General features: G+C 37.4%; 1 protein-coding gene across 4 annotated transcripts in view; it reads left to right on the plus strand.

Annotated features, from left to right (window-relative positions):
- The first annotated feature begins 240 nt into the window (after nucleotides 1–240).
- Tdg (Thymine DNA glycosylase) overlaps nucleotides 241–15,037 on the plus strand; it is a 53,529-nt gene continuing 38,732 nt past the window's right edge. For 2 of the 4 annotated variants that reach the window (XM_088238045.1, XM_088238053.1), the window contains exon 1: nucleotides 241–987. In XM_088238045.1, the coding sequence (XP_088094171.1) occupies nucleotides 935–987 (53 nt within the window). In that variant the 5' untranslated portion in view covers nucleotides 241–934. Of the gene's footprint in view, nucleotides 988–1,069; nucleotides 1,988–15,037 lie in introns of those variants that run through there. The other 2 variants (XM_088238062.1, XM_088238070.1) reach the window with 2 other exon arrangements.

Raw genomic sequence — 15,037 nt, forward strand, 5'->3', positions numbered from 1 at the left:
ACTATGAATTATTCAAGTGTAAAAACACATTTTTAAATAAATATTTCATATCAACCGTGTTGAGAATCGAACCCGAGACCACTTGCGTAGTAAAAAAAACGCACTGACTCCTACGCCACTAGGCTGACACACTAAACAACGCTTTTATATTTAAATAAGTAATTTTAACAAATTAAATTTACAATGCGATCACACACCTAAATTAATTAAGGCTTAAAATAAAATAAATATAAATAATATCGCATGTCCTATTAGACAAACTTTATTGAAAAAACAATTTATAAATGTGGCGGAAAAAAAGAAGAGACAATAAACATAACATTTCTCTAAATATTTCCCAACCAAAGATAAACTGCGAACGTCACGAGTTAAACATAACCTGCAAAATACATTTTCAGGAAGGTGTCAAACAGGGACAAAGTAATTTGTGAAGTTTGAAAGTTTTCCCAAGTTCAAAACGGATTAACATAATTTTGCCCTACATTTCCCTCAGCCAGACTTGTAATTTCCACGCGACTTGACTAATGACCGAAAACTTCTCCAACCCACACGAAGTGCATCACAAATCACGAGAAAAAAATCACAACACTGAGAACGAAAAAACTGAAAAAAATGTGGCAACACTGATGCGCTAAAAAAGCTTGCAAACTTCATGTATTTAGCCTGCGCTGGACATCGACTCGCTAGAACTTAAACTCGGGGAAATGTATATTGATTTTTCAAAGAAAAGTTCCTCGGTGTAACAAAACACCGCCAGTGTCGTGTTTATACGTGCAGGGTGACGCTCCGTGAGAGCTTCGTGACCGCCAAAATGTTAGAAATTGATCGACGGGTGCATTTCGCGTGAGTGCATTGTGTGTATCGGAGTGAAGTTCCGCGTCCACGCGAGGCCTTCGCCTGCACTCCAGGGTGCGACCGAGGAGCCCCCCATACCATGGATGCCGGTGTTGTCAATTCCATCGAGAATGACAATTACCACTACAAATTGTGAGTAGATAGCAGCATTTCCAAACTGGGTATAGGGTGTCGCGCGCACCTTGTTACCCGCCGTCCGTGATTATTTTCGTCCGCGCTAATGGTGTACGCTGGCCGTGTCAAATATTGCGAAACGGCCGAGTCGAGAGTCGAGCTCCGCACTCGCCCGTCCGGCCCACGGGGCCGCCTGCTGCCCGCGCCACCATTACGCTCGCCGTTCGCCGTGGCGAGAAGCGAGCTATAACAACAAACATAGCTACCGTGTACGGCGCGTCGCGAAAAAGATGTCCCCGGAGCTACGTCGCGTCGGAAATTGTCCATTTCTCTCCTCCCGCATGTAACCTTCGGCCGTCGAGTCGACATCGCGATACTTTTCCGTCCCTCGAGCGAGCGGTCCCGTGCGCCGTGTCCCGACTCGGTAATGGCTGAATACGGCTTCCGAACAATTCACTTTCGATTTCTTTCGCCGTATTTACTTTCCTCCGAGATAATTAACTCGCGTTTATGAATCAAACATCGCGGGGTCGTCTTTCGGGCGATGTAAAGATTTCTCGAACGAATAACCTTCTGGCTCGCCTGTAAATATTGTTCGGTGTCGTTCATGGTCAAGCTGAGTGTTTTTTTCCGTTGCAGTGTGGCATGAAACCCTAGTGAGAATTACAGTGCTCGGCGCTCATCGCCAGTCGTTCATTATGGTCGCGGAGTTTCACGACGTTCTCGCATGTGTTGTGGTCCGATGTATGTGTTGACATTGCAATCTTTTAGCGCAAATGCTGAGAGATAAGAAATATAGTTTACTGATAAGCCCGTCCCTTGTCTAAGTCGAGCTTCTGTTTCGAGAAATCGTCGGGCATCAGTGCCTAGTGCCGAGTGCTGAGTCAACAGAAATAAGGTTAATCAACTTACCGTGCACACAATATATCGCCGTTCGCTACCGAGAGAAGTTTCGTAAAATAAAGATGCAAATTCCGTAATGATAAACAACCTACCTGTCACCGACTCATTTTGACAGGTAATCATTCCGTCTGACAAGTTGTTTGAGTAGGTATATTCCGAGTTATACCTACATCTCCACCTGCGCTCGCTTATTTCTACATTATAATATTTATATACCCATACACACGGACGATTTATTATGCAGAAGTAGGTTCTTGCCTTTGTACATAGGTAGGTACTAGAAATAAGTACTTGGATATTGACCACCGCTGAACTCAATAACTCCACAGCCATTCTTTTATCAAATATTTTTTAGAATTTTCTCATCACATAGACAGTAACTTAAAATAGTTTAATTGAAACTTTGAATTATTTTTTAAATCTTAAATGAATTTTGCACATGCTGTAATCGTCCACACAGCATATCAAAATGAGCACATGTTGTGTTTGCATGAAATAAATTGGAAAAATTGCAAACATCAGACTTAACTCGAATTTGTATGAAAAATCCAATTTAAACTGATAAAAACAATGTTAAAAAGTATCCGGTATTTGTTAACCTCATGACCCTGGAGATATAAAAATATTTACATATAAGTAACTACAGATATATGTAAAAAGTACCTATACTAGGCTCTTATATGATTATTATGAAAACCGTAATACTTGTCTGTGTCCAGGCGGGTGAAGAATACAGTTTTGCGTGTGAAATAGAACCAGAACCATGAGTGTTCTCGACTCGTGCCAACGTTGTTGTGGTGCAGAAAAAAAAACAAAAAGTAGAAAAGTGTCTCTTATCCATAAGTAATTGGCGAAGTTCAAACATCTATTAGAAAATAACAAATACTACATTTTATGGTGCATAAGGCACTGTATGTTGCGAGCAATTGCGGCTCGTATCAATAGTTTGTTGCATGAAGGCAAGATGTCTTTCCAAAGACTGTAAAATTGCGTTGTGCAAACAATAAAATACTAACCATATTTTGAGTTTGTCCTAATTTTTGTAGACAAAGACTGGATTTAATCCCCAGGGAGCTATAAGCAGAAAGCTCAGAATAGGGGAATGAGGACAATATTGAGATGTGGCAGATATACAAAAACTCAGCATAATATGTTGACGGTACTAAACATGCTTTTGGTAAAGCAAAGAGTAATTTTAAATACTTAAGTATTAATATTTGAGTTTAAAAAATAATTATTTCCCGCATACATGTTTTGTGATGGTCGGTGTAATAACGAAATTCATCCCTATCCTACGAGGGGGAGTGAAGGTTTCAGACTCCCTGAAACAAGAATCCAGGCAACTCAAAACAATCTGTATCATAAAGGATTTAATATGTTTAATGAGTTGCCTGCGGAGATTAGGGATACTGGGTCTATCGCATCGTTCCGTGGGATGGCGATGATTTTTGTTAAAAACAAACATCCATATAGGCAGATAGAGTGCCATCGAAAAGCGTCTGGATTTTATAACAATGTTTTGTTTTTGAAATTATTTTTGTAAGTATATTGCTTATTAGTTAAGGTATACCTTCTTCTTTTGCCACTCCTACCGGAGGTTGGCGACCATTGTTCTGACGATCCTGTGCCAGCCTAATTAGCGCTGCTGCGTCCGGCACACCGAACTGCTGTCTGATATTTCTGAGCCATGATGCTCTTTTCCGCCCCATACTCCGCCTGCCCTCCATCTTTCCTTCCATAGTAAGTTGGAGAAGGGCATACTTCTCATTGCGGAATATGTGACCAAAGTAGGAGGCTTTTCTTCTTTTGACAGTGGTCAGTAACTCCCTCTCATTGTGCATAATGCTTAAAACCACTTCATCGGAGACACAATCAGTCCATGAGATTCGAAGCATTATTCTGCACCACCAAAGTTCGAAGGCCTCAATTCTGTTCATCGTTGAAACTTTAAGAGTCCAACCCTCCGCTCCATACAGCAACACTGGCAATACATAATATTTTATTGCTCTCCATCTTGTGCTTAGTCTCAGATCTCTGTTGTTCAGGAGTTTCTGCATTTCATAGAAGGTGAAGATTGACACCGTTTTGAGCCGCAGAATAAGTTTCATCCCATTTGTCACTTCTAAAAATGAGAGCAGTGTCATCTGCAAATGCAATAATATCACAATTTTTTATGTGTGTCAGACATAGATCATTAATATATAAAATAAACAAAATCGGACCCAAAACACTACCTTGCGGTACACCAAAATCAATGTTTTATTTTTGCTAGTAATATTACCAATTTAACTTGTTGTGTTCTACCACATAAATGGCTTATAAACCAATCTAGTAAATGACCTTGTAAACCTATATTTGACAGACGTTTTATCATGATTGTATGTGATTTCATGTCGAAATACTAATGAAATTCCTCAAAGCGTTGAATCCAGTCCTTTTCTACAAAGTTTTTGACACTCTATTGTCTTCTAGCAAATGAGGGTCAGTGCCAAACAAGCTCATGATGTCACTGCGACCCGTATTGATCTATTGTGACAAATCCCCATAAATAAATTCTCTCCCTCCGAGCCTAAGTCTCCGAAGAGCCCGGCTACTAAATGTCGAATGCTCTCATATCTATTTGCTAAATCTCCTCCAAGTTCAAGGCTTTAAGTAGGGGGCGAGCACTCTTACATCCTCAGGTATAATCAGTGGTCCCCCGAGGATGCGTCTTCTTTTGTGGTATAACCTGCCTTCCTTGAGGTTTTCACAAAAATGGCACTATATAAATTATCCAACTATAATAATAAAGCATTGCATTTATTTACTAAACACTTGTACATGTAATAGTGGGCATATTGCCTTGAGGCAATTTCTTCCTAGCTACCCCAAACTATTAAGTTTTAGAAAATAAATACTAGGTATATGGACATATCCCGGGTATATGAATGTATAAGTCGGTCTCGTGGTGTAATAGTCAGCGTGTTTGCCTACCATGCGAGAGGTCTCGCGTTCGATTCCCGGCATGGTTGATATCAATTATTTATTTAAAAGGGTGTTTTCTCACCAGAAAATTTCATAGTCCCTGGACTGGTAAGACTGATCATCTTACCTTCATGCAACAATCAAGATACGCTGCGATTGGTGTACCAATGCAGTACCCTATGCACCATTAGGTGCGGAAAGGGAATAGAAAAAAAGAATATACACTTTTTTATAGAAACAAAAATTGACTAGAAATCTACACTATACTATGAAGTGAAGAGGGAGAATTAGAAGGAAAGAAGGAGAAAGTAAAAACTCAAATATTCAGATAGTGACATTTCAATCTTGATTTAAATATAAATAAAGAGGGGGTGTCTCGGACATTCCACATTCCACAATCGAGCCATATAAGAGAAGGCAAAAAAATTAGATCCGTGAATTCGTATTAAAAGGGTTCTGTCGTTATTAGAACCAAGAGATAGCCCATGTGATAGAGGTTGGAAGAGCTCTCTTAGATACACAGGTGAAGTGGGATTATTTAAAATACTGCGAAGAAGTAACACATTCACATAGAATGTGTATAGGTGTTTGATCATCTGCACTGTAGAACCTACAGCTAGAAGTTTCAAAGAGATTCATTCTAGCAAGGTGTGTTTTCAATCTGCCGTGCCCTTTATGGGCTCTAGTGATAACCCTTAGAATTGAGTAGGTACACAACCATATATCATCAAATGAATAAGTCTTCTGAAGCAAGCATTAAGCACCGCAAAGTTGTGTAGTAATAATAATTATTATTTTTATCGAAGTAATCGAATCACGTGTACATATGAGAAATAAGATAAAATAAGAGTGACGCAAGTAACCTAACCGTCGTTTCCGTATTTGTAAAAAAAGTTAAGATAATATGTCAATCGTCCAGTTTATTAGTGAGAAAAAAAAAACTGATATAAGTCGTCTCTTTTCTTAACCATGCATCCTTCTTCGCAGTCTTAATCCTGGGGATTGGTTTGAAGCAGAGTCCCGCAGCTCGTCTTCCACTGTGCTCTATTCTCTGCAGTCCTCTTCAGCTCAATATATGTCCCCTCAGCCATTCCCTAGATTATGTCATGCAGAGGACCCTCTTGGAGATAGTTTTGATTAGGTGCCTCCCTTCTCCGATTCTACTGAGAACCTCGTCATTAGTGATGTGGTCTCTCCATGAAATTCTTAATATTCTTCTGTAGCACCACATCTCAAAGGCCTCTAGTCTTTTTCTGTCTCTTCGATAAGGCTCACAGCCGTAAATCAATATGCTCCATACATGTGTCTTGGCAAGTTGCTTACAGAGCTTAACCTTTCCCTCACTAAGCATCCAAAAATTACAACGGGGAGACCAAATGACCCCAGCGCCTACTTGTATATGGCATCAGGAGAATAAAATGTTGGAAGTGTTTATGACCGTGCAATAATTTGTTCATATTTTCGCGTACACACATTTTACTCATTCGTGTATTTTATTCATTTTTGTTAGTTTGCTGAATGCTTATGTACATAAAATGAAATTGACCAAATCGGGGATTAGAATCCCCCCTTCGGTCTGGCTAGGTTAAGGTGTATGTTGTTTGATACAAAAAATTTTGATTTTTTGTTGAACCTCGCTTGATGTATATGGCGTTCGACTTCCTATATGATACATAATACAGTTGATCCTGGAAATAAGATAAACCTTTTTAATAGAGAGCAGGATTAGGGTCTTGTCATTTTACCCCTGAAAACCTCTGAAAAAGAGACATTCTATCTATTCAGATTCTGGTTTCTATATAAGAGAGAGCCGAAATCGTGACGGGTATGAAAGACTGTTTGGTTTGCAGACGCAGCTGCAGCGTCACGGCTTGTGCACGTGCTGACAAGTTCTGACAGGTTGTTATGTACGTACACCCGAATTCGTCTCTGCGTCGGAAGTCAGCGTAAGTGATCAATAGATCGTTTTTTCGCGGCGAGATGTCTAAATGGAATATTTTAATGTTGAGTAATAAATTTAAGATTTTAACTGCCTATGAAAACGGAAAACTGCGAGTTGATAAAATTTACAGAACCTCGGTACAATTTATTTTATGTATATATATTGTATGTGCATCTCTGTATGTACTTCTTTACCTGATCCGAATCCGATCCGTAAATTATTTTCAGGCGTTGCCTAGTATGTGAAATAATTCGATCAGATGAATCTCTTCACAACAATAAAGGTTTTAGCTCTTTAGCTTCACTAAAATTAACAGATGGAAGAATTGAAGAAATACGAATGTTCAAATGAAATGGTGAATGTTGCACAGTGTGTAAAGTACGTAAATAAGTCATGTACTTTCGTTTTTTTGTACCTCCTGTACTTGTGTATAAACATACATAATAGGAATAGGAAGTCAAGGCCTCGATTACAATGGGAAGTTAACATTTATCTTCAATTTTATCTTCTTCAACGACCACTTGGGAGAAAGCTTCTCTATCCTGAGCAGTGCGAAACAGCTGCTCCACAGCTCTAATCCTGGCCCATGCTCGGATGTTTCGAAGCCAGGAAAGCTGTCTTCTTCCGACCCCTCTACGTCCTTCGATCTTTGCATACATAATAAGAATAGGATGCCAGGGCCTCGATTTTTCTTTACAGACCGTCGAAGGTAACTCTGTTAACTTCCCATTGTAATCGGGGCCCTGGTTATGTTTGTAGACCTCTGTAAAAGAACGCATGGATATAAGAGAACAATGTCTTGGCCCTTAGGCTCTCTTATATCCAGGATCGGCTGTATGCTCTTCCTTTTTCTCATAAACTAGTACACAAATAAAACTGCATTCAGTTAAACTGCTTTACCATATTTTTAACTCTTTACTGCACTTTACTGTGCTGTCACAATTCATAATAAACTTTAATAAAAAATATAAAAAAATGTGAGTACAGTACAGTTTTACGTAAAATTTTCATCTCCATTCAATTCACTACACAGATTAAAAAAAATGTATTTATTATATATTATCACTTAAAGGGCTCTCTTATAATGCTGGTGGCCTCCGTGGTGTAATGGTCAAGACACTTGACTCACGCACGGAAGGTTTCGAGTTCGATTCCCAATGAGAACACAAAAATTGAATGTGGTTTTCTCAAGCCTGGGTGTTTATTCTGTGTTGTAATTCACCACTGTAATTGGGCCTCCTGGTCTGTTGTGGTGCAAAAAATATATATAGTTTAAATATACATAAAATGCAATGTTTTCATCGGTCTTCCACATGCATCATAAATCCCTTTATCTGTCCATTCGCTCTATATGTCCAAACCAACGCAGAACGCCTTTCTTGATTTCGTCGACAGAGCTTGTCTCAGCCTTACAATAATGCGCAGATCTCGACATATGTGTACACACTCGCCTGGGAGATCGCATTTCGAGATAGCATTCAGCCCACATGTTTTTCCAATTCCATACTTCATTAGAACTCCACTGTGAACTGTTCATTTTGCCTCCTGCTACAAACATTTGTTTGCCAAGGTGGTCAATGCACATTCAACATTAAGATGATGTCTCAAACTTGTTCAGAACCGCTTTGGAAAACTATGATTTTCCCGTTGCATTTGATTTGAGTTGAAAAATATGTCTACCATTGGCTCGTTGGAATAAAGCTAGGCAGTATTCTTACCAGTGCTGGACCTAGCATAGGTTCAGTTGGCACAAAGAACCAGGCACTTGCTCACAAGAGAGGGAAAATAATATTATTATTATATTAATTTTAAGCGAGCAGCTTAAAGCTGATATGCTTAAATCTATTTTAAAATAAGTTTGTTGTTGGTGCACTTTGACTTTTCCAAAACCAATCTAGTCCATTTTTTAACCCATTAAGACTACACCTTGAGATCAGCTCTTCTTCTTCTTCGTTTTTTAATGGCCCTTTCACCTCCCAACTTTGGTGTTCTGGCCAGTGTCGAGTTTATTGTTTTTTTTTTTTTTTTTACATATTTACACATGTGTTAGTAATATAATATATACAAGTTAGTATTTAATATAGTATAAACATATAATAATATAACATATTTACAGCGCAACACCATTTATAACTAGATATTTACATATAATTTTAAATACACGTTTATTGGGTGGGGACAGGAGAGTAAGAATATGAATAGGGAACGGGATGTTGATATCGGAGAGGTCGGATAGGAACTCAGGATAATAATTATTTATGGCGCATCCAAAAAAACATGGTTTATATCTTCCTCCTCAAGCTGACTACTGACCCACTCAACAGCTGTGTAAAGGTGGTGTTAGTTCACCTTGTAATAGTTTGCCATAGAAGAGGTCTCCGGTTTGATATGTATATATATATTTTAAGCGAGCAGCTTAAAGCTGATATGCTCAAATCTATTTCAATGAAAGTAAGCTGTTGGCGCACTTTAGCTTTTCCCAAACAAATCTAGTCCGTTTTTGAACCCATTGAGACTACGCGTTGAGATCAGCTCTTGGGGCAGTTTTTTCCGCCCATCAACAACCCTATTGCTCGGGAAATGCTTCCGTGGATTTAGATTGAATCTTGCCTTTCTTCAGCCTGAGAATTTGGCCTCGAAGACGAGCATCTTGTTTGAGCTTGAACGTGGGATCCAAATTTGAGTAGTTTGAGGCTGTTGAGTATCTTATATGTCTCTATCAGGTCACCCCTTTTTCGCCGTTCCTGCAGCATTGTGAGACCGAGAGTTTCCAGTCTCTCCACATATGGAAGCTGCCGATCAGGCTTGGTGACAACTTTGTAGCTCGTCTTTAAACTCATTCCAACGATTCCATATCTGAAACCCATCTTTGAGAGTAGGTCTGATATTGGATTTATATATTTTTAGTAGCCTATTCAGTGTTATATACATACATACAGTGTTACATATATAATAGAAGGCTCGTATTTATTTACAAACCTGTATATTCCCGTCTTTTTTCAGTAAGTAATGAGGAGCTAGCGCCCTTTATCATCTTCAGGACATGAACTTACTTGTAACAAGGTAGACTTAGAGACATAGAGATTAGATTAATTTGTTGAGTATCAACAACAATACAAGAAAACAAAGTACAATAATCTCATTTGTGCTGACAAATATTTTTATTTAAATATTATATTTTCTTTTATTTTGTTTAAACAGTGCTTTTTTTTTTTTTAATTATCTACTCTGCTCAATGTTTATTTTTTGTAAATTCATTGATATAATTTTAAGTTGCTATAATTCCATAAATAAAACAACTTTGTTTTTAAATACTACACTTTATAAATAAAATTAATAAAAATAAATAACCTCAAATGAGGCAAGTGAATTTTATACAGCTATGCTGCATTTATCACTTGTGCAGGAGGCAATAGGGAACACTTTTCCTTTAAAAAAATGCAATTCGCCAAAAATGACGCTTGCGTTGTTCTGCCGATTATGGCTCGATATGTTCATATACTACTGATTTTGTCAAATCGAACGGTTGCGGTAGCTAGGAAAAAATTGCCTTAATTGTAACAAATTAACATTTAAAATACTGATTTTTTAAATTTATTTTATTTAGTTCTATGATTAACATAGTCTAATATATATTTACAACACAATATTTACATCTATACTTATTCTAACATAATTTATCACTATTAAACACACTTAATATCCAAACAACAAACTTTTTTGTCTTACACTTAATTTCTATAATAAAGTCTTATTTTATCTCTAATTCTTAATATTTTATATATTTTTGACACTTGTGCAATAATATTTACACACATGTTCACCCTCATTCCATTATAACACCCACTTACGCACCCTCTCACGCATCCTCTCACACACTTACACTAACAAAAACACACTAGCACGCATTGTACGAGTATTTAATGTATTTCTGTGGGTATCTGTCTTGGTTTTATTCTCTGTATATTTTATTATTTGTTATATTTAATTTATACTGTATTACTGTTGATATCTCTAATAAATAAAATAAAAAAAGGTAATATATCCGCCCTTATGTAAAGTGTCTAAATAATATGTGGCATGACTATTTCTTCCATTCCAAGCATTTTTAGATCTGCTATTAATGAAATGTTTTGCAGGATCGCTGTTGAATATCGGCTTTTCTAATTTAAGAACTTTAGATTCCTCGTGCGCGAGATAGATCATAACCGATTGCTTTTAATATGCCATGTAAAATTTTTCTCCACCAACAATGTCGTCGATTTTAACAGTGCAACAATAGGCCATGAAGATAACTAACGTGCCGTTTCTAATACTACAATTATGTACAACCGTGTAGACAATTTACTCGGATCATTAGAGAAACGATCTGCAAAATTGCTCGTAAATCATGTGCCAAGGTGTAAGAATCTTCTGACACTAGTCAAAGTTCAGTCTAAAGTAGCGTTTACGCGCGGACAGTACAATATTGTCCTCGTGTACAGAAATTTGGAGGGCAGACAATGTTCGGAGATAGCAGATAGAGATAGGATTTTGGATTTGTAAACAGGATTATGATGCTATGACCCCGTTGACAACGGATCATCATATTTCTTTTATAGCGATAGTTGGAAGACCACGCTACTTCCAACCCCAATAAAATATATTGTTTCGCCGGAAAAATTCTTATTACAAACGACACAGCAAATTATAACCTAAAAAATTTCTATTTTAATTTATTGCAACAGAGAGGGAAAGCATTATTGAGAAGGGAATATGGAAGTCTAGGCATAAACAGGACTTATGGCCTGTCATTGGCTGGTTTAAGTGGCCACTTGACACACTGTGCAACATTCACCATTCTGCCCATGTTTAACCATCCGCATTTCCTCAACTCTCCCATCTGTTACTTCTGTGAAGCAAAGGAGCTGAAACCTTTATTATGTGGGTGAGATTCATCCGGCTGAACCAAATCACCTACTAGACAACGCCTGAAAACAATTTTCTTTTATACTTCTTCTTTTACCAGGTAGCTAATTCGACAATGTTTGAGTATGTCCAAATGCTTGCAGACAGGCTGGATTTTTTCCCTAGGGAGTTATTCATATTTAAATTTATTGCCACAAAGAGGGAAAATATTAAGGAAATGTAGGGCTGAAGTTCCTCCTATAATTTTGTGACTTCGCCTTTCTTCTAATTAGGAGTCTGATTTTTACCTTTTCTCCGGTATTGTGATCATGTTCATTTTGGCTTCGATCAATTTTTTTCCATAATTCTGCATTTTCTTTGTGTAACTTTTTTCTTTGCTTTGTCGCGATCGTCAGTCCTAGTGGCTACACTTGACCAGTTGATCCTGATCGATATACAATCTCGAGTCAGAAGTGTTGCTACTAAAATGCACCATATTAAGTGTGGGTAAGCCGCAAAATATCAATCGGGAACATCCTGACCACAAATATCCTGGCCAAATGCAAGTAGATATGCTGCTTGTATGATTCATTCTCTGATAAAACATGTTCTATTTCCTTAAATTATTATTTTACTTCGATAGCCACTTTGATTGTGGAATCAATTCTTATTAAATACATTTTTTTTTAATCTTTGCTCTATGATTTACCTCAATTTTTGCGTCATTTTCTTTTAGTCATTAATAACCGCAAGTTCACGGTGCGTACGCAAGACTTCCACGAGACCATAACCTGTCTCCTCCGATTCATTAAATTATTCCCTTTCCGTACCTAATGGTGCATAGGGTATTGGTACGCCAACTGCAGCGTATCTTAATCATTTTTGTCAGATGAAAGTCAAATGATCAGTCTAACGGTTGTCACGCCAGTCCTGGGACTGTGAAATATTGTAGTGTAAAACAGACAGACAGACAAACAAACAAACAAACAAACCATCACGCTGTTTCCCCGTAAGCGTAGGCAGAGAGGATAGAACGCCACATCACTCGATCTTTGCATACAGATCTTGCTTCCTTTACGTTTATACATCTTCTTATGCACGCGTGCCGATTATTTCAACTTTTAACCTGTCCATCTTTGAGTATTTGTTGTATTTGGTCATGCCATGTTTTTCTCGGTCTTCCTCTATTTCTGCATCCATCAACATACATGTCCAAACCGACGCAGAGCTCCTTTCTTGATTTTGTCGATAATGCTTATCTCACCCTTACATAATGTAGGCATCTCAACATTTGCACATCTATCGTACACAGTTTTACCCCACATTCGCCTGAGAGATTGCCTTTCGACAGCATTCAGCCTACTTTCACCCCTGTTTTTCCAAGTCCATACTTCGCTCCCATACACCAGGGTCGAGGCCAGGATTCCATTGTGAACGGCTTATTTTGCCTCTTGCGATAAACATTAATTTGCTAAGAAAGAACACCTTTATAAATTTATATTTCATGTTAGACATGTCAGGAATTGAACCCGAGACCTCATGCATGGTAAACAAATGCGTTGACAATTTCTTTAAGAGGCGGACATTGATTACTTTACATAAATTCTTCTTCTTCTTCTTGTAGTAGATCCGGGCAACTGTTAATTACAAAGAGGTCTCCTGGGACACCAAACTATAATTGTCTCATCTCCTCTTTGAAGGTCTTCCAGGTTGGCGACAACCCGCAGGCATGATTTTTGCCAGTCTGTTGGTATCCATTATTTGGCCGAATATCAAATATTAATGGCATCTCTAAAAGATACCATCCAGCACTTAAACTTGGTCAAAAAATCGCTGTGTTCACGATATAATAGTTAGTTTACTTCCATATTTCTGTTGTAATCCCTTTTGATAGTATCAAACTATCGTTCAAACCCTGTCAGGAATTTAACTCGGAAACTGGTGCATGGTCGTTTGAGTTAGACCTTGTTCAAGTGGATCAAACCAAAAGTGATTCAATAATTCTTATCAGTTTATGCTATGTACCGTTTCTTGTCAACCAGAGGCATTGACAAACTATCGATAGCATCTTCAGATTCTTTATCTAGCGTGAAGTGTTAGTGAGACAATGCAATCGAGGCTCACTATCTTATACCCAGATTGTGGTCTCCTCGAGTTCTGATAGATAGCGCAGGCGACAATCGATAATGGCGAATCATATTACACACTACATCGTCTTCGGCATTCTTCCCGTGGATTGGATTTCATCACAGCTAACAGAACAAGGAAGACTATTGCCGTGCAGAGCCTAAACCGCTGCAACTCACATTTTGTCGTTTTTGAGTGATTTGTTGATTGGTAATCCGAATTCCGAAATCCGGTGATTGGAAGCCGAGCCGCATTCACCAACCATTACACCACTTGGTGGACTTATCTTCACTCGATTTTCTTATTCGAGACCTATACCTGAGAACGGCCACCGAGTCGAAAACAATTGTCCAGGGTTCTGGTTCTATTTCACACACAGAACGCTATTCTTCATCCGCCTGGACACAGAAAAAAGCTCACTATTTTTAAAACGTTTTTTTTATATTTATTATAATTTTATTTTTTTATTTTTTTTAAATTTATTTCTTAAGTTAGCTTATATTATAACTAATATAAACTATTATGTACATTTACATCATCTATATATATTTACATTTCCTTACAGTAACTTATACATTTATTTTTAAATTCTTTCAGACACTTTTCATTCTTCATACATTCAGGCATCTCATCATACATTTTTAAACCCTTATACATCAAACAATTTTGCGACTCAGCTCTTTTCAATAATGGTAGTCTTATTTTATCCTTTTGTCTAGTAGCATATTCATGACAATTTTTGTTTAAGACAACTTTATCCTTAAAATATTTTGGTAATTTATCGTGAAAAAATTTATGTATAAATATCAACATATTGAATTTAAGTCTCCTTCTTACAGATAACCATTTTAGTTCATCTCTCATTTTTTTTACATTGCTATATTTATTTTTCTTAAGAACTATTCTCATCGCTTTATTTTGTAAAATTTCTAGTTTATTTAAATTTCCTTCGTTTGCTAAAAATAATATTGTTGAGCAGTAATCTATATGTGGAAGAATGATTGTTTTGTAAATTAGTTCTGTTCTTTGCATTTTACAATAGGTATACATAAGTTACAAATACAAAAAAACTATTACATTAACACAAAAAAAACCCCCAAAGGCATGGCCCATGTGTGGGTATACATTTTATTTTAAATTCTTCTTCTTCGTTTTTTATGGCCTTTTCACCTCTCAACTCGGGTGTTCTGGCCAGTGTCGAGTTTTTTGTTTTTATACATTTTTATACATGTGTTAGTAATATAA

Source organism: Micrasema longulum, unplaced genomic scaffold, assembly GCF_059751315.1.
Source record: "Micrasema longulum isolate JH-2025_06_02 unplaced genomic scaffold, ASM5975131v1 h1tg000109l, whole genome shotgun sequence".
NCBI classification, from domain to species: domain Eukaryota; kingdom Metazoa; phylum Arthropoda; class Insecta; order Trichoptera; family Brachycentridae; genus Micrasema; species Micrasema longulum.